At 41.4% G+C, this 27,175-nt stretch overlaps 3 protein-coding genes across 3 annotated transcripts in view; all 3 read right to left on the bottom strand.

Moving 5' to 3' along the window:
- The window catches only part of mysm1 (Myb-like, SWIRM and MPN domains 1), an 85,496-nt gene extending 83,768 nt beyond the window's left edge, over window positions 1-1,728 (bottom strand). Inside the window, exons 1-2 of the mRNA XM_052012225.1 lie at window positions 1,641-1,728; window positions 523-663 (exon numbers count right to left, since the gene is read on the bottom strand). Coding sequence (XP_051868185.1) covers window positions 523-608 — 86 coding nt within the window. The 5' untranslated portion in view covers window positions 609-663; window positions 1,641-1,728. The remainder of the gene's footprint in view (window positions 1-522; window positions 664-1,640) is intronic.
- On the bottom strand, window positions 865-7,628 carry si:dkey-86e18.1 (uncharacterized protein LOC557342 homolog). Its single transcript, XM_052012226.1, has 5 exons — window positions 7,429-7,628; window positions 5,020-5,060; window positions 3,721-3,795; window positions 2,798-2,981; window positions 865-1,732 (listed from the first exon to the last, which is right to left on the bottom strand). Exons 1-5 carry the CDS (start codon window positions 7,493-7,495, stop codon window positions 1,272-1,274), a joined length of 828 nt encoding a protein of 275 aa, XP_051868186.1. The 5' UTR covers window positions 7,496-7,628; the 3' UTR covers window positions 865-1,271.
- A 12,421-nt stretch (window positions 7,629-20,049) lies between these two features.
- Window positions 20,050-22,293, bottom strand: caiap (CARD- and ANK-containing Inflammasome Adaptor Protein). The gene has a single exon (XM_052010717.1). It carries the CDS (start codon window positions 22,291-22,293, stop codon window positions 20,050-20,052), a length of 2,244 nt encoding a protein of 747 aa, XP_051866677.1.
- Between the last annotated feature and the right edge of the window lie 4,882 nt (window positions 22,294-27,175).

Genomic DNA, 27,175 nt, shown 5'->3' with positions numbered 1-27,175 from the left:
AAACCAGGAATTTAGTAAACATAAGCTATTACTTGTCCTGTGCAGCGTTATCCCTCTCAGGTACAAACAGGTTAATGAACGCATAGTAACGTTTGGAGAAGAGCGGGATAAGAGTGGGTAGTACCTATCCCCCAACAACCAGCAGAAACAGACCACCCCGTCCTTTAAATCAATTCTGTAGAAACTCAAGTGCGCGCAAACTGACCACCGTCTTTTCCGCCACGGCAGATTAAATATTTCTGGGAAAATCCAGACCTCGGCCTCTGGGGCTTGACCGCTGGAACTATTAAGCCCACACTGACCCAGTGACTGCGGGTTTTGCCGTCCGAGGGGGCAGCAGCCCCACTGGGTTCTGAATCCGGCGGCGGCAGCAGTGACAGCAAAACAAGGGGCGAGCGACCCCGCTGCTCAGCTCTGCCCTACCCCGCTTCCAATGGGCCGCTCGCAGCCCGCTGCGCCTCGCTCCTCCACTCCCTCCGACGATCAGACCTGGGGGAACCGCCGATCCCTTTCCCCACTTACCCCAGGCTGGGCTCAGCCCCATCTCCTTCAATATCCACATCCACCTCCTCCGCCATGTTGCCCCGCGAACCCGTCACTTCCGGCATCACCCGTCACTTCCACGCGATGGCCCTGGGACCCTTTGCCCTGCACAAGGTCCTGCTGATTGATAGTATTCACACTCCTTTGACACTAATTAAACGGTTTTACTCTAGAATACACCCAAACATCCCTACAATCTACATCTTTAAACTGGTTTAAATTGGTACTGCACCAGAATGCGTTTTGTAAGTAGATTACAAAAGCCAACATTAGATTTAGACACTCAGCAGACTCTTAAACAAAAATGAACGAGGGTTCCCAAGCATCATTTTTTTTTAATTCTCGGTGTTACAGCTCGGGTCTGCACTACAAGCAAGATCCAAATATAACGATGTCAATGTCATAGGTTAAGTGATGTTATTTCAGCATTGGCTGCCACCAGTTCAGTTGAAAAACAGTGAAAACATCTAAAACCGTACTTTATCCTAGCATTAGCTGCCAATGTCTTAAAATGATGCATTATTTATAAATATTTATTTGTTATGATGTAAATTCATACTGAATCAATATTAACTTACAGAATGTGTAATTCAGTTATTTACAATACCTCCATTCACAATGCAGATAAATATCACAAAAACTATTTATATACATCTAGCAACAAAAGTACTTAATACAAAATATTAAACATTTAAAGCCACAAACATGAACTAGCATCTATTTATCACTTATAACTCTTCATCTGAAGAATAGCAAGATAACCCCAGAATCCCAGAGGTTTTTGTCTGTGAAATTGACTCCAGGGAATTATCCCTGACCTTTCTGGTCTGTATTTGTTCTTCCTCTCTGTTCAACTCTGCTGTGGTACCACAGGAAGAGGTGGCTTGTAAATTTGGTAGCCGAGACAGAAGAATTTCAGTCATGTGGTGTGAGGGCTCTCCCAATGTGCTTTTTGGAGTTAAGTGCATGGAAAATCTTGGTGGAAACCGATCGGAGTTAAAAGTTAGTGGTTGATCCTGAAAATCAGGGTTAACTGCAGAACAGTCATAGATAATGCCATCTGGAGTACGTGGGCCAAGGTGGCTCTTTTCACTTACTTCATCAGATTCCTCAATGTCATATTTACGAGTCATAACTTCTGCTTCATTTGATTGAGGCATGCATGGTCGTTTCAAACTGTGCAAAGTAGCTGTAAATAAAAATACAATTTACAAAACAGAACACTAGTGTTATTAATCAGAAATGCCAGAAACAGTAAAATCCCCATCTTAAATCTTAAAAACTTAAGGATGATAAAAAATTGCATGTTAAAATAAGCCATCTAGATTTTCTACTGAAGTAAATTTTAATTTCAATTATTTCTCCTGACATTTACATTATGTAATGTAGCATTGTGATGTAATTGTTAGAATTTATACAATGTATACAAAGGTATATTTTGAGTATATCTAAAATGGCCAAAGTTTATTGAAGGATACCATTACTGGACTGAATTTAAAAATTCAGTATGAAAATGTGTTTGTCTAAAGACTCTGCACACAAAAGTGACAAAGACAAATTACCATGGGACTGGACAGCCTCATACAGATAATGAAATTAGCCAGATCCATACTGCACAGCAGAACTATGACCTACAATTAGAGCCTGGCAGTTAATTACAGTAAATTAGATGACGCTCCAACAAATGACAGGAAATGGATTTCCAAAGATTAAGTGGCTCTTTAATGGTAGGATTCAATAAACTTATCAGGTTTATTCAAGGAAAAATAAGTTGTCCTTTGCTGAATGTAGTTCCTGTTTTGCTTCTTTTGTTAACGATAGATCTTACAAATACCTCAACATTTAACGTATTAAAATGCTCTTCCAGTATTATACCGAGGACAAAAGTAAACAGCAGTAAGTACAGTAAAATTCTGATAATCATTTATCCAACTGTTTAGAAATCCCAGTAATTCTGCATGTCTCACCAGGTGATGTTAGCTGTGCTTCCTTTTAATTCCCTAGGGTTTGAAAAAAAAATGTTTGGAGGAACTAAATGCAGATTTAATAACAAGCCACAGTGAAAGACTAAAGAGTAGGGAAGTGATAGAAAGCTGGAGAAAATTGCAGATATTGAATAAAATGAGTATTCAAAATGTAGCATAGAAGATGCTGAATTTAAGGTGTAAAATATTTGTATTCTTGTACTACACACTACCTAATCCAACTGCTGTTTGTCTTCATCAAATTAGTCTCAAGTGTTTAATTTTGATACCTTGTTGGTTGATGCTGGGTGTTCTTTTGCGGGTGTAAGCACGGGGTTTCCAAGGATGCTCCTTATGGGAAGGATCTAAATGACGTAGTTTCCACAAGTAACACCGATACTCCTTCTGAAGCTCTTCAATGTGGTTCTGGAATTCCTTGATTTTTCGTTCCGAGTAATGGGACAGTTGTGATTGCTGAAAAGTAGTGAAAGCATTTCTTCCTTATTACACATTTCATTGACACTTCAGTTTCTTATTAAAACACAAGTTCAGACAAAAAGAATCTTGGTAAACAGAATAATTTATTACCTGAAAGCAAAACACTACAGATGCTGGAAATTGAAAACAAAAATGGAAAATGCTGGAAATACTCAGGTCAGGCAACAAGTGCCATTCTCTGGACAGATGCTGAGTATTTCAAACTCAATATTAAAAAACTAAAAACGCTGTTCAGATACCAACATTGCTTTCATGCATTTTCCTTCTTTAAATTTTATTCATTTGAGCTCCTAAATGTTGCGCTACACAAGGCATGAGTAGAGGATCCAGGAGATAACAATTCTTCAGGGCTTTCTTATTGGTTGTAACACTGAACAATAAGACAGAAATTACATCTGCTCCTAGCTGTAACAACTACTAACTTTGGGAAATTTCAATTCATTCTTAGCCAGAAGTCTACGAGCAGGATTATGTATGAGCAAATAGGTTCAACCAATTTTGACCCACCTCCTTGTACAAATAAATGCAGTGATATCTTCAATTTAATTACTCCACGCCATGATAGAATCATTCAAGAACTGTGTAAATGTAATTTTAAATGCTTCACATTGAAAAGATGAAAAGGTGATTTTGCTGAGACCGGGCCATTTTTCCCCTGTAGTGAAATATTTCAACTTGTGGGTGCAGCTTTTATATCAGAAACTGAATTATTCACCTGCAGGTAATACTCAATTTCAGACTTGATACTTGGAATCCATTTTTTCACATCAATGGCAGAATTCAGCGAAGACTATATAAAAAAATACAAAAATAATTCAAATTATCAGACATAAATAAGAATAAAAGCTGCCAGAGAATAATCATTTCATGATGTATGAAATTTCTTGTTTTTAGGGCAAAAATAATAAGATAATCGATTCTATTGCTTCTGCATTGAAAATGGTTTTCTCAGTGAATTTAAAAAAGTCAAAACAGACTAGATCAATGACACATACAATAAAAGACACTAACTAAATCATACTAATAAATCATTTGTAACTTTATTGGCAACAGAGCAATTATACTACTATTCAAGTCAAAAAACACAATTTTGCTTTGGCACGTACAAGTGAATTACCTGGTAAAACTCTGCTCAAAAAAGAAACCTTATGCAGTAACACTTCCCTAAGCTTTTCTTACAGTGGTGTTAAATCTTGCATTGTGACTTACTAGATGATAATGGGAGCCAGATATGGTGTACAATTTCCAGGTGGTTCACTGTGACAGACAAAAAGTTTATTTTTAAACATCTTGTTCAAGTTCTGTAAAAGAACCATTACAAGAATTTAAAAATAATTTATTGTTTTTGAAATGCTTCAAAACAGAAATTATGAAAGTGACACACAGATGTGTGTTATTTGCCTTTCTTTTTACTGTGGTTGTTTAATAACAGTAGGAAAGTGTCTTTGAACTCAAGTATGATTTGGTTCTTCCAGCGGATGAAGAAAATTGGTATGACAACCATTAGTACAAAAATGCTAAATGTATATATTAGTTTCAAAAAACAGAATGTTGTAAGACCTTAGTGCATCAAGCAGCATCTATGCAGGCAAAAAGTGTAAATTGACATTTCAGGTCAAGACCCTGCATCATGACCAAGAGGAAAGATTGCCAGTATATAGCAGTATGAGGGGGGTGGGATAGAGGCAGATGGGTGATACTTGGAACCAGATGGGGAGAGGATGATTGGCAGATGGAGCCCAGTAGGGGAAAAGGAAAGATGAACAGAGAAGAAAACTGAGCGGATGGGTGAGTGTGTGCGCGCGCGCGCACGTGGGGTACCCAAAACTGGAAAATTCAATGAAAAATACCATTGGGTTGAAAGCTACTCAAACGGAACACAAGATGTTCTTCAAATTTGCATTTGGCTTCTCTGTAGCAACAGAGAAGGCCAAGAACAGACGAATTGATGTGGGAATGGGAAGGAGAGTTAAAATGACATGCTGCAGACTTAGAAATAGCTGTGCATACCCACCAGTTTGGGTCGATTTTGATGGATCTCTCTTAGACGACCCTCTATTAAACAAAAATACAGAGATTAAGGATGGTCAGATTAAATTCCTCAATGCACACCTGGATGACAACAATTTGCATTTATGTAACATCAGTAATGTAAAAATTTTCAGAAGTTCTTCACAAAAGCGATAGCAAACAAAATTTGACACCAAGTCACATTGAGATATTAGGAGTGACTAAAAGCTTTTTCAAAGTGCTAGATTTTAGAGCATCTTAGAGGGGAAAAAAGCAGAGATTTGGGGATGGAATTCCAGAAACTAGTGCTCAAGCAGCTGATATCTCAAACAATTTTAAGGCCTGTGGTAGTTGAAAGGTTAAAAATAACCACCCAGAACAGATGAATGGACAGACTTTTCAGTTTGAAAAACACTTGGAAGTTCCACATGCAAGGATGGTCAATGGTCTATGAAGTTCTCTGGGAATGCCAAAAAAAAGGAGATTGACAGTGATTTAGTTGAAAGAGTAAATCTTCTGGTTTTGATTGATTGATGACAGAATTATGAATCAGGATTTGCTTTTCAGAAGCCATCAGTGACAATAAACTAGACATCAGACCATCATGATATAAACAGAACAATGCTGCAAAGTAACATTTTCTCATTGCCCTTATTCTCATTGAGGAGTTCCCTAGTTTTGCTAGGACTCAAGTTACAGAGACCTAAAAAACTGAGCACGAGACAGTGCCATTTGGCTGTAGTGAGAAAGGAACCAATGAACACTGGATGCCTCAAGCAGGCAGAGGAGCAAGTTGTTACTATAGTAATAAGAGATAACTAGAGGCCCAGGTTAAGTCAGTGTGATGAGATCTGTTCATGAGACCCACTTAGGGAAGTCTTCCAGCAATCAACTCCACATTCTTCTGTACCTGGCTGGCCTAATACCAATAACTAGAATGTAACACCACTAGTGAAGTGGAAAATGAAAGTTGTTGTGCAACACCAATAATCCAGATGCAACAGGATGAATATGGGTAAAATGGGTTGGACCTGGTCTGGAATATCAACGTTGCATTATCTCGGTGGAGGAGAACAGAAGGTATGGGAAGAAATTGGTTCTAGGAAACAGCTTAGCTCCTTAGCAAATCTTGGAATGACACTAGAACCTGAGACTGCAGCGAGAACCTAGAACCAAAACTCAGAAAGGAGGAATGCTGGGTCTAGGATTCAGAGAATAATTGGATGCCAAAAGCATGACTGAGACTGATCACCTTGTTGGTGGGCAGCATCAACTTGAACATAAAGACACAATCCTTTGTCCACTTGTTGTTCAGTGTTTGTAAGGTGTTTGTAAAGTGATGATGATGATGAAGACATGCTACAGAAAAACATGGCATAATGCTAGCCAGGCAGCCAGTACCCCAGAAACAAAACGTGGAAAGATTTCTTACACAAATACTCCTTGAGCCTGATCTGCCACTCAACAAGATCATTTCTGTTTTTCTAACTCAACATCATTTTCATGCTCTATTCTTAGAAATTGTTTGATTTTTGTAATGCACTTAGCACACAAGAACAAGAATGCAAGTGGAATTAGCTGCAAAAGGAGTCATTATGGCATTACATATAGTGAGATGTGATACTGACAGGAATGCTGTGTTGAGAACCTAGCACAAACCCCTGCGCTCCCCACTGTTTGATGTTACCATTCCTGGAACTCAGTTGAGTGCACTCCCACACCAAAGAAATTGTTAGTGATCTCATAAATGCATGGCTTGGCGGGGAGTCAGCAGCTAAGGCGACGTACAGTGGCTGCCTGTGAGGGCTGGTGTTGGGTGGGCTGGAATGAGAGAAGCAGCCACTCAGGGCTGCACTCTGGCCAGCAATGGCAAATGCAGGCCATTGTTGGGGACTGGCAAAGGCTGCTCTACATGTTGACAGATCACCCACCCAGTCCCCCAATCAAGTCCTTCGGTGTCTCCCATCACCTCACGTTGGACGTGATGGGAGCTGCTCTCTCCCCCTCGTTTAGCTGCACAACTCAGCCCACCCAGGAGAGTTCTGCATGGCAATAAGCCCAACGGCTAGACTTTGAAGAAGTTTCTCCTCATTTTAGTCCTAAATAGCATACCCCTCATTCTGTCACCTAATTCTTGATTCCTCTGCCAGGGGACACATCCTCCCACAACTACCTTATGAAAAGTTAAGAATCAGACCACCACACAAGCAGAATCATTTAAAGAAACAACTCCCGCAGCTGTCCTGCTGGAGAAGGTCCACTCTGCAATCAATCCCCGGCGGCGGGGCGCTGGAGGTGGCCGCAAGGGTGAGGAAATCCCGGGGCTCTCCTCACACGCCACATTCACTGGTACCACCCCCTCGTTCCCAGCACGCTGCAGGACGGCGAAACGTAGTCACGCAGGTTTCTTTACCCTCCTTCTCTTTCTGCAGCCACAGGCGGTTCAATTTCCCCAGTTGTTTCTCCTCATTGCGGGCCATCGTTGCCTTTACATGGGCTCCTCTCCCACTGGGTCCTCCGGGATCCCGAGAGCCTCCTGGGCAGACAGGACAAACACAACAGGGGCACACGACGGAAGAGCTGGCTGTGACGTAGGAACATCACGTGGGGAGGAGGCGGGGTGTTGGGTGGACTGGGCCTGGGGACGTCACATGGGGAGGAGGCGGGGTGTGGGTGGACTGGGACTGGGGACGTCACATGGGGAGGAGGCGGGGTGTGGGTGGACTGGGACTGGGGACGTTACATGGAGAGGAGGCGGGGTGTGGGTGGACTGCGACTGGGGACGTTACATGGGGAGGAGGCGCTGTGTTGGGAGGACTGCGACTGGCGACGTCATGGGGAGGAGGCGGGGTGTGGGTGGACTGGCACTGGGGACGTCACATGGGGAGGAGGCGGGGAGTGGGTGGACTGGCACTGGGGACGTCACATGGGGAGGAGGCGCCGTGTTGGGAGGAGGCGCTGTGTTGGGAGGACTGCGACTGGGGACGTCACATGGGGAGGAGGCGGGGTGTGGGTGGACTATGACGTACGGACATGTCACATGGGGAGGAGGCGGGGTGTGGGTGGACTATGACGTACGGACGTCACATGGGGAGGAGGCGGGGTGTGGTTGGACTATGACGTACGGACGTCGTGTGGGGAGGAGGCGTTGGGCGGACTGTGACTGGGGAAGGTCGGGCTCTCTAACACAAGCTGGTGAGGAGCTTCAAATGACAAAGTTAATTTGAGTCCAAGTGAAGGGTCTCAACCCGAAACGTCAACTATCCATTTCTCTCTATTACACGCTGCATGACCCGCTGAGTTCCTCCAGCGCTTTGTGTGTTGCTCTAGATTGCAACAGCTTCAGGGGTCTCCATGTTAACACCCCTGAAGCAGGCTGATTATTGATGAATGGGGATGGATGTGGTGCAGCTGCTGAACTCAGTCCTCCTGGGCTGGGGCCATGGGATTTCCCACAAGGGGGCCATGGATCTTGGGTTAAGGAATCAGAATCAGGTTTATCATCACTGACATATGTCGTGAAATCTTTTGTGGCAGCAGTACAGTGCAAGACATAAAAATTATCGTAAGTTACAAAAATAAATAAATAGTGCAAAAAAGGGATAATAACTTTTGTGCCACAAGTTTTTTAAAAATTTATTTACAGCGTGGTAACAGGCCCTTCCGGCCCAACGAGTCCTGCCGCCCATTTTAAACCCAAATTAACTTACCCGTACGTCTTTGCAATGTGGGAGGAAACTGGAGCACCCGGAGGAAACCCACGCAGACACGGGAGAACGTACAAGCTCCTTACAGACAGTGACGGGAATCGAACCCCAATTGCTGGCGCTATAATAGCGTCGCGCTAACCGCTACGCTACCGTGTCGCATATCCCATATGTCTATTTAACCACCTGTTTATCTGCAAGTGTTGAGGATCTGCCTTGGGCCCAACACATTGATGCCATCACGAAGAAGGCATGCCAGCAGAGGAGATTTGGTATGTCACCAAATGGTCTTGCAAATTTCTACAGATGTACTACAGAGAGCATTCTGACTGGTTGCATCACCACCTCGTATGGAGGCTGCAATGCGCGGGATCGAAAGAGGCTGCAGAGGGTTGTAGATTCAGTCAGCAGCATCATGGACACAAGCTTCCCGCCACTGAGGACATCTTCAAGAGGTGGTGCCTCAAGAAAGTGGCATCCATCATTAAGGACCCTCACCACCCGGGGCATGCCCTTTTCACATTACTACCTTTGGGGAGGAGGTACAGGAGCCTGAAGACCCACGCTCAACGATTCAGTAACAGCTTCTTCCCCTCTGCCATCAGATTTCTGAACGGTCCATGAACACTACCTCGTTATTCCTCTTTTACACTTATTTATTTTGTAACTTATAGTAATTTTTATGTCTTTATGTCTTGTACTGTACTACTGCCACAAAACAACAAATTTCACAACATATCTCAGTGATAATAAACCTGATTCTGATTCTTCCACAGATGGGCAGATGTATAATTTGTGCATTCCTCGTTGGCTCCCAAGATATGGGAAGTAATCCATGTTTTCTAGAATCTTGTTGTGAATATTTATTGTCAGAGGGCATCATGGTGCACCAGGGGCATGGTTTATGGGGGTGTCAAGTCTTGTGAATGTTTCGGTGAATGAGTCGACAAATGTCTTCAGTATACCACTATAGCCCTCTTGGGTAGTTAGTTCCAAAGATTCACTAACCTCTGGATGAAGAATTTCCTCTTCATCCCTGTCCTGAATGGTCAACCCCTTATTTTGAGATCGTGACTCCTGGTTCTACACACACCAGCAAGAGGAAGTTACAACTCCAGCTACTCTGGCAAGCCACTTAAGAATTTTGTATATTTCTATGAGATCAGAATTCATCTAACGCGAGAAAGAATAGTCACAACCTCCTTAATCCCTTAATAAACCCACCATTCCAGGAATAAATCTGGTGAATCGTCACTACGCTTTATCACACGTACACCCTTCCCTAGGTAGGAAGACCAGATCTGAATACATTATTCTAGATACAGTCTCATCAGTGTTTTATACGATTGCAGCAAGGTGTTTCGAATTTTGTGCTCAAATCCTCTTATGAGGAAGACTAACATACCTTTTGCCTTCCTAATTGCTTGCTACACCCATTAACTTTAAGTGATTCTTGGAAAAGGACACCCAGGTCCCTGTGAACCTCAATTTTCCCATCTTTCAACATTTAAAAAACACTATTTTTTCTACCATAGCAGATGGCCTTATATTTCTCCACATTATATTCCACCTGTCAAGTCCCTGCCTGTTCACTTAACCAATCTATATCCCCCGATGCCTCTCAGCAGTCTCCTTACAATCCATGCTGTTAACGTGCTTTATATTATCAGTAAACTTGGACATTTTACACTTGGCACCCTTTTCCAAATCATTGATATAGATTGTGAGCAGCTGGGGCCCTAGTAACGATCCCTGCAGCAGCCCACTAGTTGTAGCCTTCCAACCTGAAAATAACATGTTTATCCTTACTCTTTACTTTCTATCTGCTAATCAGCCATCAATCCATCAGTTCATTATCCCAAATCCTATGTGCTCTAATTTGTTTAACAATTTGTTCTGTAGCTCTCTGAAAGTACAAATACACCAAATGTACAGGGCCTGCCTTTAGGTATTCTGCTAACTGCAACTATAAAAAAAACTTTGATTTGTCAAGATAACTTTGTCAAAAACTTTGATTTGCCTTTCATAAATCCATTTGATAGCCTAATCCCGTTATTTTTAAGTGCTCTATTACCGCTTCCTTTATAATAGATTCTAGCAGTTTCCCTACTACTGATGTCAAGCTAATTTTTTGTATAGCTACCTACTTTCCCTCTCCTTTCTTTCTTAGATAGTGGGGCTACATTTACTCCCTTCCAGTCTGTGAGAACTATTCCATAATCTGTGGAATTTTGGAAGATAGCAGCTACTGCATCCACTATCTTCATAACCATCTCTTTTAAAACAATAGGGTTCAAATCATCCTGGGAATTTATCGGCTTTCAGTCCCACTAATTCCCCCAAAACTTTTTTTATTAATTCTAATTTCTCAGAGCTCGTTTACTCCAAGTCTCTAGTTCCAGGAAGTTTGCTTTGTTTATTTTTCCATGAAGATAAACCCAAGTAACTTGCTTACTTTCTCCACCATTTTTTATTCTCCAGATTGAAAAAGAGGTGAGTCCGATTGCTAGGTTGTGCGTTTCACTTGCAGGAATTTAAGAGGTAAGTCAGCTAATTGTTAGTTAATAGGTGATTGGCTGATTATCAGCAGCTAATAAAAAGAAGTTAGGGTCAAGCAGAGTGGTCATTTTGAGAGGGGTTGCTGTCTAGTCAAAGGGCTGCTGGGTGTCTAAGTGTGGGCTTTGGTGAATACTGGGCTTCAGTGAGGAGGATGAGTGAAACTAAGGTGAGGTTAGAGCAGGTTCTTATTCTTCTTTGTTTCTCTAACTTCCCTCAAAGACTTCCCTCAAAGCTTTGTAGTCATGGCAGGTGAGCTCAGACCCATGTCATTCTCCTCCTGTGCAATGTGGGAGCTTGGGGAGGCTGCCAGCGTCCCTGATGACTACGTGTGCAGCAAGTCCAGCTGCTGTGCCTGACAGACTGAATGATGGCACTGGAGCTGCACGTGGATTCACTTTGGAGCATCCATGATGCTGAGAACATTGTGGCTAGCATGTTTAGTGAGTTGGTCACACTGTAGTTTAAGAGCAGAGGGAATGGATTACCAACAGGCAGAGCAGTAGCAGGAAGGTAGTGCAGGAGAACCCTGTGGTCATATCCCTCTAAAACAGGTATGTTACTTTGGATACTGTTGGGGGAGATGGCTTCTCAAGGGAAGGCAGCAGTAGCCAGGATCATGGCACTGTGAGTAGCTCTGCTGCACAGGAGGGCAGGAAAAAGAGTGGCAGAGCTGTAGTGGATTCCATGGTACGGGGAATAGACAGGAGCTTCTGTGGCTGCAAATGAGACTCCTGGTTGGTGTGCTTCCTCCTGGGTGCCAGGGTCAGGGATATTTCAGAGCTTCTGTAGAGCATTCTGGAAGGGGAAGCTGAACAGCCAGTTGTTATGGTGTATGTAGGTACCAACAATATAGGGGAAAAAACAGGATGAGGTCCTACATGCCAAATATAGGGAGCTAGGAGATAGATTAAAACGTAGGACCTCAAAGCTAATAATCTCAGGATTACTACCTGTGCCATGTGCCGGTCAGGGTAGGAACAGCAGCATAGTTATGTGGCTTGAGCAGTGGTGCAGGAGGGAGGGTTTCCGATTCCTGGGGCATTGGAACCGGTTCTGGGGGAGGTGGGACCAGAACAAACTGAATGGTCTATATCTGGACAGGACCGGGATCAATGTTCTAGCGGGATTGTTTGCTAGTGCTGTTGGGGAGGGTTTAAACTAAATGGCAGGGGGATGGGAATCCATGCAGACAGACAGAGGGAAGCAAAGCAGAGACCAGAGCAAAAGTTAGAAAAGAGAATAAGAGTGGAGTACAGAGAAGTCAAATGCAAAGGACACAGGTTAGATTCTAAAAGGACAATGAGTGTAAGGGCACTTTATCTGAATGCCCGTAGTATTTGAAACAAGGTCAGTGAACTTGTGGCACAAATCAGTACAAAAGGGTCTGATTTAGTGGCCGTTACAGAAATGTGGTTGCAGGGTGGAGATGATTGGGAATTAAATATACAAGGGTATCAGGGAATATGGAAGGATAGGAAGGGAGGTGGGGTAGTGCTCTTAATTAAGAATGAGATCAGGGCGATAGTGAGAGACTACATAAGATCTAAGGAGCAGGATGTTGAGTCCATCTAGGTAGAGATTTGGAATAGTAAAGCAAAAAAAACCCCTTGGAGTTGTCTATGGGCGACCGAATAATAACATTACAATGGCACAGGCAAGAAACATTTGATGCATGTATGAATAGAACAGCAGTTGTAATGGGGGACTCTAACTTCCACATTGGGTAAATCAAATTGGTCGTGGTGTTCTTGAGGAGGACTTCATAGAATGCATTCGTGATAGCTTTCTTGAACAGCATGCTAGTGAACCTACTACGGAAAATGCTATCTTAGATCTGGTCCTGTGCAATGAGGCAGGTAAAATTAATGATCTTGTAGTTAGGGAACCTCTTGGAAAGAGTAACCACAGTATGATTGAATTTCCCATACAAATGGAGGGTGCGATCTAAAACCAGTGTATTATGTCTAAACAAGGGAGACTACAACAGGATGAGGGAGGAGTTGGCTAGCGTAGACTGGAAACACAGGCTATATGGTGGGACAGTTGAGGAACAGTGGAAGACGTCCAAAGATTTTTCACGGTGCTCAACAAAAGTATATTCCAGTTAAAAGCAAGGACAGCAAGGGTGGGGAGAGCCAGCCTTGGATAACTGAGGAAATAAAAGAAGGCATCAAGCTAAAAGCTAATGCATACAAAGTCGCCAAGAGTAGTGGGAAACTGGAAGATTAGGAAAACTTTAAAAAGCAGCAAGAACCACAAAGCAAGCAATAAGGAAAGGGAAGATGGATTATGAAGGTTGTTACGGACTCAGTGAAAGTCCCTTTAAGATAGAGAGTGTGTGTGGGGCGTGCTTACGTCAATAGAAGATAAAGGACGTAATGACGTTGTTGAAGAAGTTAGAAGAAGAAGAAAGAGAGAGAGAGAGCGAGAAGGGAGAGAGACACCAGCCTGCTAGTTTTCTCTATCGATGGATGAGAAACAATAACTGTGTCTGCCACAGAAATCCATGTATGGAAGTTGGAAGTAATCCGGTGGAGTTCACTTTGTTGCTGACCTGTAGAAGGAAACAGGTATTTGTGTGTGGACGACCACGATTCGGATGCTTTTCGGGGTGAGGAAGTCACTACCGAGTAAACACTGAAGTGTCGCTGGGGTTCCATCGTGGAACATTTGGATTTTGTATTTACTCTCTCTATGTTTCTCTACGTCTACGTCTTATCTTCAGACAATGGTGGTTGTTGAAGAAGCCCTTGCTCATGTTTCACCTTATGGCTTGCGGAACTGAACTTTAAGAACCATTCCAGAACTTGGAGTTTGGGACTTTGTCACACACACACGAAGAGTTTAGTTTTGGGGTTAATGTTCAAGGTTTAACATTTTTGAATTCTAACATACTAACATTTTTACTTTTATTTTACGTATTATCATAAGTAGTGATTAATAAAATAGTTTTTAACACTGAATCATGCTCAGTGTGTTTCTTTTGTTGCTGGTTCGTGACAAGGTAAACTAGCACAAAATATAAGAACAGATAATAAAAACTTTTATAATTGATAAAGCGGAAAAGGATGGCTAAAGTGAATCTAGTTCCTTGGAAGGTGAGAAGGGGGATTTAATATTGGGTAATGTGGAAATGGCCAAGGCCTTGAATGACTATTTTGTGTCAGTCTTCACAGTGGAGGACATGTCTAACATGCCAAAGAGATGTTATGTATGTGATGGGAGGTGAGGACCTCTATACAATCGCTGTCACTAAAGAGGTAGTGATGAGCAAACTAGTGGGCCTAAACGTAGACAAGTCCCCTGGTCCTGATAGGATGCATCCCAGGGTACTGAAAGAAATGGCAGAAGTTACTGTAAATGCAGATGATAATTTACCAAAATTCTCCAGACTTTGGGCAGGTCCTGGCAGATTGGAAGACAGTGACTGTCACACCACTGTTTCTTAAAAATGTAGGTGAAAGGTAGGTAACTATAGGCCAGTTGGCTTAACGTTTGTAATCGGGGAAAATGCTTGAAGCTATTATTAAGGAAGAAATAGCGAGACATTTGAATAGAAGTGGTTCCATCAGGCAGATACAGCATGGATTAAGGAAGGGCAGGTCCTGTTTGACAAATTTATTGGAGTTCTTTGAGGATATAATGAGCACAATAGATGGAGGGGAACAGGTGGATGTTGTATACTTGGATTTCCAGAAGGTGTTTGATAAGGTGCTGCATAAAATCCTTATTTATAAGATAAGGATGCATGGAGTTGGGGGTAATGTATTAACATGGATAGAAGTTTGGTTAACCAATAGAAGGCAGAGTTGGGATAAATGGGTGATTCTCTGGTTGGCAATGTGGTGACTGGGGTGCTGCAGGGGTTGGTGCTGGGCCTGCAACTGTTCACTATGTACATTAACAATTTGGAAGAGGGGACAGTGTAGCGTATCTAAGTTTGCTGACAACACTACATTGAGTGGAAAAGCAAATTGTGCAGAGGATGCGGAGAGTCTGCAGAGAGATATAGGTAGGTTAAGTGAGTGGGCAAAGGTCCAGCAGATGGAGTATAATGTTGGTAAATGTGAGGTCATCCACTTTGGAAGGAAAAACAGAAGATTGGATTATTTAAGTGGTGAAAGATTGCAGCATGCTGTTGTGCAGAGGGATTTGGGAGTGCTCGTGCATGAATCACAAAAGTTTGGTTTGCAGGTGCAACAAACTATCAGGAAGGCAAATGGAATGTTGGCCCTCATTGCTAGAGGGATTGAATTTAAGAGCAGGGAGGTTATGCTGCAACTGTACAGGGTACTGGTGAGGCTGCACCTAGAGTACTGCGAGCAGTTCTGGTCTCCTTACTTGAAGAAAGATGTACTGGCTTTGGAGGTGGTACAGAGGAGGTTCACCAGGTTGATTCCGGAGATGAGGGGGTTAGCCTATGAGGAGAGATTGAATTGCCTGGGATAATACTCACTGGAATTCAGAAGAATGAGAGGGGATCTTATAGAAACATAAAATGATGAAAAGGATAGACAAGATAGAGGCAGGAAGGTTGTTTCCACTGGTAGGTGAGACTAGAACTAGGGGACATAGCCTCAAGATTCGGGGGAATAGATTTAGGACAGATGAGGAGAAACTGTTTTTCCCAGAGAGTAGTGAATCTGTGGAATTCTCTGCCCAGGGAAGCAGCAGAGGCTGCCTCATTAAATATATTTAAGACACAGATTTTTACATTGTAGGGGAATTAAGGGTTATGGGGGAAAAGGAAGGCAGATGGGTAGATCTGAGTCCACGGACAGATCAGTCATGGTCTTACTGAATGGCGGAGCAGGCTCAATGGGCCAGATGACCTACTCCTGCTCCTATTTACTTGTGTTCCTATGTAAAATGACTCTACTGCTTCCTTTTATAAAGAACATACATTAACTTTAGCTAATCTTTTCCTTTTAACATATCCATAGAAGCTCTTAGTCTGTTTTTGTATTCTATTTTTCCTTATTGTTGCTTTTGTCCTGCTTTACTGAATTCTGAAGCTTTCCAAATCTTCAGGCTTCTGTGGGTTTTTTAGCAACATTATTTCCTTTGATCGAATATTATTTTTAACCTTTTTGTTGTGGATCAAAAACTTACTGGGTTCAAATCACAAGCTCCTTTTTAGGTTTGCACTTTAAAAGGTTGAATTTATGGTAATATATTCCAACTGCCATGAAAAAGTGATATTTCCATCTAAGCCTTACTTCCAGTCGTCTTGTGCTAAGAGTCATGGAATTATATGGTGTGGAAACAGCCCTTTGGCCCAATTTATCCATGCTGGCCAGGTAAACCTCAGTTAGTCCCATTTATCTGCATTTGGCCCATATCCTGCTAAACCCTTGCTATCCATTTACCTGTCCAAATGTCTTTTAAACATTGTAATCGTACCTGCTATTACCATTTCCTCTGGCAGCTCATTCCATATACTCACCACCCTATGGGGAAAACTTGCTCCTCAGTTCCCCTTTGTTGGCATAATATCAAAGTAGTTTTAACGGGCAGGCATGGTAGTGTAGCGGTTAGCATAACGCTATTACAGCGCCAGCGACCCGGGTTCAATTCTGGCCACTGTAAGGAGTTTCTACATTTTCCTCATGTCTACATGGCTTTCCTCCAGGTGCTCAGGTTTCCTCCCACATACCAAAGACGTACGGGTTAGGAAGTTGTGGGCATGCTATGTTGGTGCTGGAAGCATGGTGACACTTGTGGGCTGCCCCCAGAACACTCTACGCAAAAGATGTGTTTTGATGTACATGTAACTAATAAAGATATCAAGTTAATATGTTCTTTGGTGTGTTTATTGGAAACAGCCACTGCTACTTCTATCAAAATAACAACCTTCCTTTGACACTTGCTCTATATTTTCGGTCTATATTTATATGGACTACCATGGTTGCTAGGATTTCTCTAGGTCTTCCACCAAGGTTCTATTCATGACTAGGAGAAGAACCACAGAAATTCACACCCTACTGCCATGAATAAAATACAAAATAAAACAATGTGCTGGTATCTGGCAAAGAATTATGTATTTTAATGGTTAAATTCACTTTTTATGAATTTTTTTAGTTCTCTTGCACTGCATTATTCAAGCAATACATTATATTTATTTTGCAGACTTTCACAAGTATGTATGTAAACAACAGAAAAATCCATAGATTTGCAACATGCCCATTCTATTTGGGATTAATGGACACAAGTTGCTTAATAATACTTCATTAACCATATCGACCAGTGTTTCTGACATTTCAATCAGATTGTCTGATCACATTTGCAAAAGGAATTCTCTGAAGTAGTCATCAGAATTTCTGTTGGAAGATCACTCTGACCCCCTATAAATGGCATTCCAGGGTTTCAGTTGTTCTTCTAATTTGCACTGCAAATCACACGGACTAAACTATGATATACCTGCAATGGGCTTTGTCAGATGATCACCAGAAATTTAACCTAAGTGACCCTTCCCATGAGCCCTACAGGCCTGACATCTGTTTATTGATTCCACTAACCTGATTATTTTGCATTAAATTTTAGTGATAGTTTCTATGCATTCCAATGCATATCTCTGTAAAAATTGCATTCTTAGTTAAAATTAATAAAACTTATTGTCACATCATATGCCCATTTCCCTAAGACAATATATTTTTGTATAGGTCCCTATAGATATTCCATTTTCTGGGTAATGGTATGATTACATATCCTCTAAAACATGATATTCCACCATCCATACCACACCACACTATCCATTTACTAATGAAGTTTCCACGAGAAAGCAAAAAAAATGCTCAAAACAAACATAAAAGGTGTGTTACTTGAATTATAGCCTCATAGCACGATCAATCCAGTTTCTCTCAAGTAATATACAATTCAATACATTGTCATTTGTAACTAGTGGCTAATGGTGCAAGTAATAAATAAGGACCAAGAATTCCACTGAAACTAGAAGAGTTTTCATTTTTGCATACATATGCATCAGTATCTGAAACATAAACATAATGACTTCTGATGTCATTAGAAAGGATGGGTCAGGATTATGAAAGCCACAATTCTGTTGAAACCCTGCAAATATAATCTGAAGAATAGAACTGAAGTCTTTATTGTAGTATCACAAGAAGACAAGAAAATAGCAGCAGGAATCGGCAGCAAGCCCCTCGAGCTTGCCTTCCATTCAATATGATCATGGCTGATCTATGCTGGCTTCAGCTCTTCTTCTGTGTTGGTTCCCAATAACCCTCAATTACTCCATCTTTCAAATATTTATCTTACCTCCACCTTAAGTATATCTAATGATTTGACCTTCACCACTCGGGGGCAGAGATTTTCAGAGACTTATTACCTGAGACTCTGAGAGAAGAAATTTCTGAGCAGCTCAGTTTTAAATGACCAGCCTCTTACTTAGCAGCTATCAATACCCAAAGTTTCACTTGATATCCTTTAGGAGCTGGGAAATATTTTTCCATTTTCTTGGAAATTAGATTTCATTTTCGGATTTAAATATATTGTATTCAGTGTATTGTGAGAAGCAGACTTGATTTGCTCTATAGGTTTTCCTCATTCCATGTCTTGTCCTTACAAATGCTTCAAAAGATGTTTAATCATTTCTGTGGCTCAAAACTTCTCAGAGGATAAGTTAAATAATAAGTCCCAAGGGAGCAAGGGTTAGTGGATGAGATGGAGTAAACTCCAACACTACTTACCACCCTAGCATTGTTGAAATAATTACTTTTATGACTTTTGGGTAAATCTGAAGTGAAATTGCTACATTTTATACCCTTCAGAACTACACAAAATTAAGGTTCACTGAAAGAAATTGCAAGATATATCTCAAATCAGAAACAGTATATGTTAGTCAATAATGTTTTAAACTTTACACATCCATCAATATTATTTGAATGCATTTAAACACTTGAAGAACTTCCTTGATTGATGTTGCCTTTTTCCTTATAGAAAAGCAGAAAAACTATTACTGTTGCCCTGACAGTAATCATGTTTATGTAAAACACAAAAGAGTAACAAGATAATAGCCTTTGTACAGAGTAAAAAGGAAAGCCTCAATACTTAATTAATCCAACAATGGGCAAAAATCACAAGAAAAGTTATTTCTGAACAGAAATTATAATTAGTCTGTAAGTAGCAGAATTAATCAACAGGTCTGGATAGTATAATAATATTAACTACATGTGCCACATTAGCACATATCGACCAGATCAATTTAATTGTTATAGACAATTGTTCAAATGGAAGATATCTACTTAAACTGATTAGTAAATAGCATGCATAATAACCTATTGAGCCACAATGAGTAGTACAGCTTCAGGATAAACTGTTTTTGCCCATTTGCTCCCTTCTTCCTCTGAAAATGTTATTGTGCTCAATGCCAAATAAGTGAAGAGCCCATTGTAATTTATCGAATTGACCATTTTCATCTGTGAATCTTGATATTAAATGCTGGACAGCTGTTCCACTTTGTGGTGGGAAGGCAGCATCACACCTAATCTAGTTCTCATCCAATGCTTGTATCATCTGAACAATGGTCACTCGATAGCAATCAGAAATAGGAACAATAGATAAATTCCTCCTTTTGTATTCTTTCCCTCTTCCCCCATCAGCCTCAGAATAATGTAGCTTCTCAACTCAATCTGGTCGAGGTTGGTTAGCTCAGCATAGAGTGGAAACTGGGACCATACTAGTCTATATGTTGCAGGCCATACCAAGCACTGCCTTGACCAATTAAGCCATCAGTAAAATTGAATTTGTTCTTATCTAGTTAACATCATTTTTTTTCTCAGTAATATTGCTATCTGTTGGTGGTTATCTGTGTCTCCGCTTTCTGCAACTTGAAGAGGGGTCTTGTTTAAGCTATTTGTAGAGTGAAACTTGGGTTTTTCACCATCAGACCAGTTGATTAATTTCTGGGCAGTATTGATGTTGCCTGATTTGCAAGCACAATGCAGTGGTGTGTCTTTGGCATTGTCTAAGGCATTAATGGAAGATCCACTGACTAACAATAATTCTACCAGGCCCTCATGACCATGCTCTGCTGCAAGATGTAAGGGTGTTTTGCGCCAAATATTCTTATCGTCAATGTTTTTATTTTTCCCGGCCAATAAAAGTGCTTTGACGACAATGCTATGACTTCTGCTGGCTGCATAATGCATTGGAGTATTCCCATCCATATCCTTTGCAGCAAACCTGGCCCTTCTGCTTAACATCATTGATACAAAGTCCAAATGGCCTTCATTAGCAGCCAAATGGAGTGGGGTTTTTTTCTCTTTATTTACTGCATTAGGATCAGCTTGGCTTGACAGAAGTAGTTCTGCGATGGAGGCATCTCCAACTACAGCTGCCATGTGCAAGGGTGTTCTCATCAATCTGTCTTTAGCATTCACGCCTGCTTTATTCTGAAGGAGACACTCTACTGTTTCTCGGTTACCTCTTTGTGAAGCGATGTGCAAGGGTGTAATTCCTTCTTTAGTGACGGCATTGACCTTTGAACCTGCTCTTATTAAAGCTTCTATTATTGATGGCTGGTTATGAAATGATGCAATGTGCAGAGGTGTTTGATCACCACAACCAATAATATTTACATCCATCCCCTCATCAATCAGCAGCTTTGCAACAGAAAGGGAACCAGTCTGGGCTGCAAGGTGCAGTGCACTGTTCATATTTGGTGTCCTGTCAGTTAAATGAGCTCCTTTAGTTATCAGGACTTTGACAGATTCTGCATGCCCAAGTTCAGCTGCCAACAGCAAAGGGGTGTATTGCATTTCATTTCTGGTGTTGGTATCAGTGCCCTTTTCAATTAGAATACCCACAGTTCTGTGTTGATTTTTCTGAACTGCTTTAAAAAGTGCATTGACTAGGACAGTTGGGCTAATTCCAGTGGCATACTCCAAGATCAGTTTAATCAAGGATTGGTTATTACCATTTAATGCTGCATCAATCATATCAACATCAACCTTGGCTCCGGCCTCCAGCAGTACCTTCACAGTATTGAGGTTTCCCAGGGAAATGGCGTGAATTAGTGGGGTCCTGTTCTTCTCATCCTTGATGTCTGCAACAGCTCCACATTTGAGAAGACTCTCTGCTATTTTACTTTCATCTCTGAGAGCAGCCATGTGTAAAAATGATTTCTTCCTCTTATCATTTCTAGCTTCTTCTTTCACCATCAGCTTCACTATAGGGAAAAAGTTGTTCTGGGAAGCTACGTGCAGTGGAGTTCTAGATTCTGTATCCAAAGCATAAATGTGCGCTCCGGCTTGAAGAAGGACCTTGGCCGCCGCTGTGTGCCCTTTTTCTGCAGCCCGGTGAAGAGGTGATTGCCCTTTGTTATCCCTTGCCTCCAGCTTTGCTCCTTTATTCAATAAATATTCAATGATCCTAACGTGTCCGTGGGCAGCTGCAATGTGCAACAACGTTTCATTAGAAACATTTATGCCATTAATATTACTGTGTCCAATAGCCTTATCAAGACTGGATAGATCTCCCGATGCTACAATCTGATAGAGTTGAGCCAGTTCATTGTGCACTGGTCGAGTTTGAGTCTGTAGCTTCTGATGTGGCTCCTTTTTAGGTGTCACGCTTTGCACAGGCTGATCAACCTCTTTTGACGTATTCTTAAGGATTTCATCTTTGTCTCTCTCCAGAAGATAACCCACAAGCTGTCTCTTGGCATCCCCAAAGCTGCTTGACACATTACTGACATAGCTTCTGATGTAGTTGTAGAGAGCTGGTTCAACATGCTTGAGGCAAGGATAGAAGAACAGTCTGCAGGCTCTCTCACCACAAGAAACCAGCATGTCCAGGACCCTGGTGTTCATTTCCTCCCGTGTCCTGTAATTCAACACAGCAATTCTTTTATCTGGTGAAATGACACGATTCTCAATCAACCAGTCTAGAAGGTCGTCAGTGTTGATAATGCCTGCCACCAGTTCCTTTTTCTTGCTCTGGAGAACTTCAATTGCGTATGGATTTGTAAAAATACCTGTGCCGTGTAGGGGCATCGTTGCAGATCAACATGAATCCAAATTAACGAATGAGTTGAATAGCACCAGAAGAGTTTATCTTTCTGGCAATTGTCAAATCTTGAAGCAATTAAGCTCAACTCATTTTGTAAATAATGTAGTCCGTGGCTGAATGCCAGTCGTTACTAAGCAGTTAAAATAGCGTCCTCAGAGGCTCGTGCACACAGCAAGTCTGTCAATTGCACAAGATGAGTTCTTTCTTGAATGAGTCCTTAGTTGTTCCATAGTGTCATAGCAACCAGGTTAGTAACTTTGTCCCAACACAACAATAACATCAAAAATGTTGGCAAACGGGTTATTTGGCCTGCAGAAGAATTTTTTGAGAAATTCCTTAATACCTTGAGGATAAAACTGTCAAAGAAAGTCACTTTGCTCCTCTGTGAGCCAAACCATTGTGTTTGCCATCCAGTAATCGTATGTTAGTGGGCTGTTAGAAGTGACGTGAAAATCCGCAGCCTAGCTACTGTTGCTTGGAATCCATTAGTTCTTTGTGTTGAGAAGGTAATGCAAAACAACAATATACAACCAATGCAGGAGATAGGTTCCTCAAACTATTTGTGAAGTATTCACCCAAAACTTCCTGAATTAAGTCTACAGTCATACAGTTGGCTTGCTTTGGGACCAACTGGTGGTTTATTTCATTCTGTGATAAAAATGGTCTACAAAGATACATTCTTTCAGCAAGCTCTCCACATCTGATTGTACAGAGTGTGTAAGTTAACTCTGACTGTCTAAGCAACCTACACATTAGCAGCTTTGAATTGTTATACCATTTTGAACACTATGATGCAATGTTTCTGAAGTAAGAAGATATATGTTGAACCAAAAGCTGAAGAATTATTTTGTGTGGAACCTGAGAACATCATTATAACATTGAGAAAGCTGACCATGACTGAAAGCTTGATTGAAAACTCGATATGCTGGAAATTCAGCAGACCAGGTCAATCATGTAGATAGTGAAAACCAGAGTCAACCTTTTAGGTGAACGACCTTTCAGAAAGAAATGATGTGGCTTTAAAAGTTCAGTTGAAAGGTTCAACATGCAATTGTGTCATGCAGCCTGGGGAACTTCCAGGATTAAGTCTGCTGAGTTATTAATGGTGGTGGGAGGGAAGGAGCATTTTAACTTAATTAATGGTCTAGAAAACCTATGGGATTGAGTGGAATATTATTCAGAAGTAATGAGTAGGGAGTAAAGCTGTAACCCCTGTTTTGTCATCTGAGTCCCAATTAGTTTGAGATTGGCTGTTTGAAATATCTGCTGGTTCAGTAGTAAGATTGTAATAACTGGCCTTAGTGGTTTTGGAAGGTGGGTGTTATGGAAAACCAGTTGGGTTTCTGGCTCTGCAGTGATACTCAATGCTGTGGTTGAAATGCACGCAAGTGGATGTCAGGTGAGAATAGAGTCAAGCTTGGATCCTCGCTCAATCTCATCACCTGTGAGCGATGACCGAGTGAAGACTAGTGATCTCATCTTTTAAATGCACACTCAGCACAAGGCAGTGCTATCAGGAGTGGAAAAAAAGGAAAAATAGTTGGGTTTGGGTCAGGGAGTGGGTGTTTGGGATATTGTTGAAATGGGAAATAGAAAAGTTTATAATGAGGGAGAAAGTACAAAACAAAAAAATGAGTTGGGAAAATGAAATCACACATCTGTTTACATTAAAATATTATATCAAGAGAGCAATTTTAAATCGACCAATCATTTCTCCCATTAACATTCACTGATAATCTTGTCCAATAATATGCATAGGTCATTGCTGGGGAAGGGGACCTACTGGAGGTGTGTGTAAACAGGTGAATTGGCAGACAATATTTGCTGGCTAGGGTAGTGGGGTTAGACTATTGACAACAGACCTTCAGATGTGATGAAATTACAGTATGCAGGTCAAGTCTGGGGGACACAAAGTGAACACTGATGTGCAACCTTGCACAATGCCCTGCAACAAGATTGCATGGCAGTTATTTGGGTAGATGGACCTTTGCTGCAGTTAGACTTTAGTGGAAGGTATCACATTTTAAAAATGTTCCTTGGAAAGCTTGCTCACTGCAATAAGTTTCTTCATCAGGAGATTCAGCATTCAGGAACCAAGCTTGAATCTATTCTCATGTGACATCCACATGTTTGCATTTCATCTGTAGCACTGGTTAGCATTCCTGAGTCAGAAACCCAGCTGGTTTTCTGTAACACCCACTTTCCAAAACCACGAAGGCCATTTATAACAATTTTACTGCTGAACCAGCTGATACTTCACAGAGCCAATCTCAACCTAATTGGGACACTGATAACAAAACAGGGATTGACTGTGTGAAAATGGCAGGAGTGTTGTTTTAAAGTAAATGATCAGATATCTCCCATGATGTTTATAATTGTTTTGTATAACCACTAGAGGTCAGTAGTGTTTCAGGGATAGACGGTGCCTGAACCGACTGTTATTGATGATGGGTTGAGATATAATTAGACATTGACAGATGGCATAGTTATAATACAACACAAAGTGACCCTATAAGTGTCTACAACTTCCACTCCAAAGCAATTGCCTTCTGTTTGTCAAAATGTAATTTCTAAATCAGACCATGTGATGAGAAAGAAACCAAACCATAGAAACGAAATTTAATACAAATATTTTGAAAAGCAATGATTATTTATTTAAGAGTTTGCAGAATGAAATATAAATCTAGTAAATACATCACTTTGGAAAGAATTATTTTTTTAATTCCTTGTGAGGACAATGCAAGGAGCAACTGCCTCTGTTTAAGTTCTGATCGATTCTCCATCAGAATAACTTGATTAAAGGAAGAAGTTCATGTGTCGTGCACCTTGGTATCCCAGAATAGCACTGAAGGAAGTAGAAACCTAAAAACACGGATCACTGAAAGGCTAAAAATACTGCACAAAAATAAGGATTTCTTTTTCTTTTCTTTGCTCTGCTTGGATGAAGATGGAGGCATAGAATATAAATGCACTATCTCCAGAAGTACTCCCCCCAAACTTTTTTTCTTCGTCATTTAAACACTTTGCTGAGGTTACATCTTATTTCCTGTTAGTGAGTTCTGAATTATTCACGCATAGATCTGGCAGCATGTTTAGCGAAGCAAGTTCTTTTTTTCAGGAGAACCATTTGTGAGAATAGGGAGCAAACTGTTGATGAAACCCTTTGGTTTAACAGACAATCTCTTGGATTATAACATGGTATTAAAGGGGTTATCAACCCTCTGTGACCCATGTTTACAAACTGAGGATGGGTTACAAACTGAGGATGGGGGATGGGTTGGTGGTGGGAACAGTAAACACAATGATAAAACAGATTTTATTCAGCAGTTGTAATTTGTGTGGATATTGAGAAGGGGGGGAGAGTCTGGGAGGCAGAGCAAACAAATCTCTCTGAAGCTGGATAAAGCAAAAAAAAAGTTTGGGAACATTATGATGTACAGTTGGGGATCTCACCTTAGATGTGGCAAATGTGATAATTGGTAAACTGATGATTGTTTATTTATATGCTTCATATTCATTACGGTAGCGTAGCGGTTAGCGCGACGCTATTACAGTGCCAGCGATCGGGGTTCGATTCCCATCGCTGTCTGTAAGGAGTTTGTACATTCTCCCGTGTCTGCGTGGGTTTCCTCCAGGTGCTCCGGTTTCCTCCCACATTCCAAAGATGTACGGGTAGGTTGATTTGGGTTTAAAATTGGCGGCGCGGACTTGTTGGGCCGGAAGGCCCTGTTACCACGCTGTAAATAAAAATGTTTTAAAAATTTTTTTAAATTACACATTTCACAAACGTACATGGGCCTCAGGTCAGTCAGTCACTTTTATGGTGCAAAGGATTTGGACAAAGTGGGAGAGTCCAAAATGTCTCCACAAAAAACTAGCTGTGAAATCACATGTTTGTCTGGGAATTGGATTTCTGCCTTTTTGGTGCATTAAGTCTGTACTGCATATAGCACTAACACTTAACTGGATCGTCAAGAAAAGAAGGTGAAATTGAAAAAAATTGTATTAAAAATGGTTTAAACTCAGAATCATGTGATAAGGTGGGACCACTGTGGTTCCCAATGGGTGCCGCATGAAAAGTTCCAACTACCGCATCTTTGCTGTGCTAATCACTGGGAAGATTTTCAGACTTTAAAGGAACTTTCCCCATGGCAGCCACAGAGCAGCTGCATTATAAAACTGCCATGGAGCTGAGGAAAAATGAAGGCCAAGGGTTGCACCCTACAGTACCCTTCTTTTGAATAAGGTGACGTTAACTATCCTCCAAAAAACTGGAGGATAGCTGATGTTGTCCCCTTGTACAAAAAGGGTGGTAGAGATGAACCCGGAAGCTACAGGCTGATGAGCCTTGCATCAGAGTTAGGGAGTTGTTGGAGAAGATTCTGAGGGACAGGATTTCTGTTCAATTGGAAAGGCAGGGACTGATTAAGAAGAGTCAGCACGGTTTTGTACAGGGGAGATCATGTCTCACAAATCTGAGCTTTTTGGAGAGGTAACTAAGGACATTGATGAAGGAAGTGCAGCAGGTGTGGTTTACATAGACTTCAGTAAGGCTTTAGACAAGGTCCTGCATGGTGGGCTGGTCCAGAAGGATAAGACACAAGTGATCCGAGGCACGTTGACAAACTGGATCCAAAATTGGCTGGTGATAGGAAGCAGAGGCTAGTGGAAGATTGATGCTTTTTCTGACTGGAAGTCTGTAACAAGTGGTAAACTGCAGGGACTGGTGCTGGGATCTTTGTTGTTTGTAATATATATAAATGACGTGGATGAGAACATAGTTGGTATAATTAGTAGATTTGTAGATGACACTGAAAATTGGTGGAGTCGTAGATAGCGAAGAAAGTGTGTCTAGATTCATAGAAC

This window comes from Pristis pectinata, chromosome 3, assembly GCF_009764475.1.
Source record: "Pristis pectinata isolate sPriPec2 chromosome 3, sPriPec2.1.pri, whole genome shotgun sequence".
Taxonomy (NCBI): Eukaryota; Metazoa; Chordata; class Chondrichthyes; order Rhinopristiformes; family Pristidae; genus Pristis; species Pristis pectinata.
The sequence above is the reverse complement of the archived record's forward strand: the minus strand, read 5'-3'. Positions and strand labels throughout refer to the sequence as shown.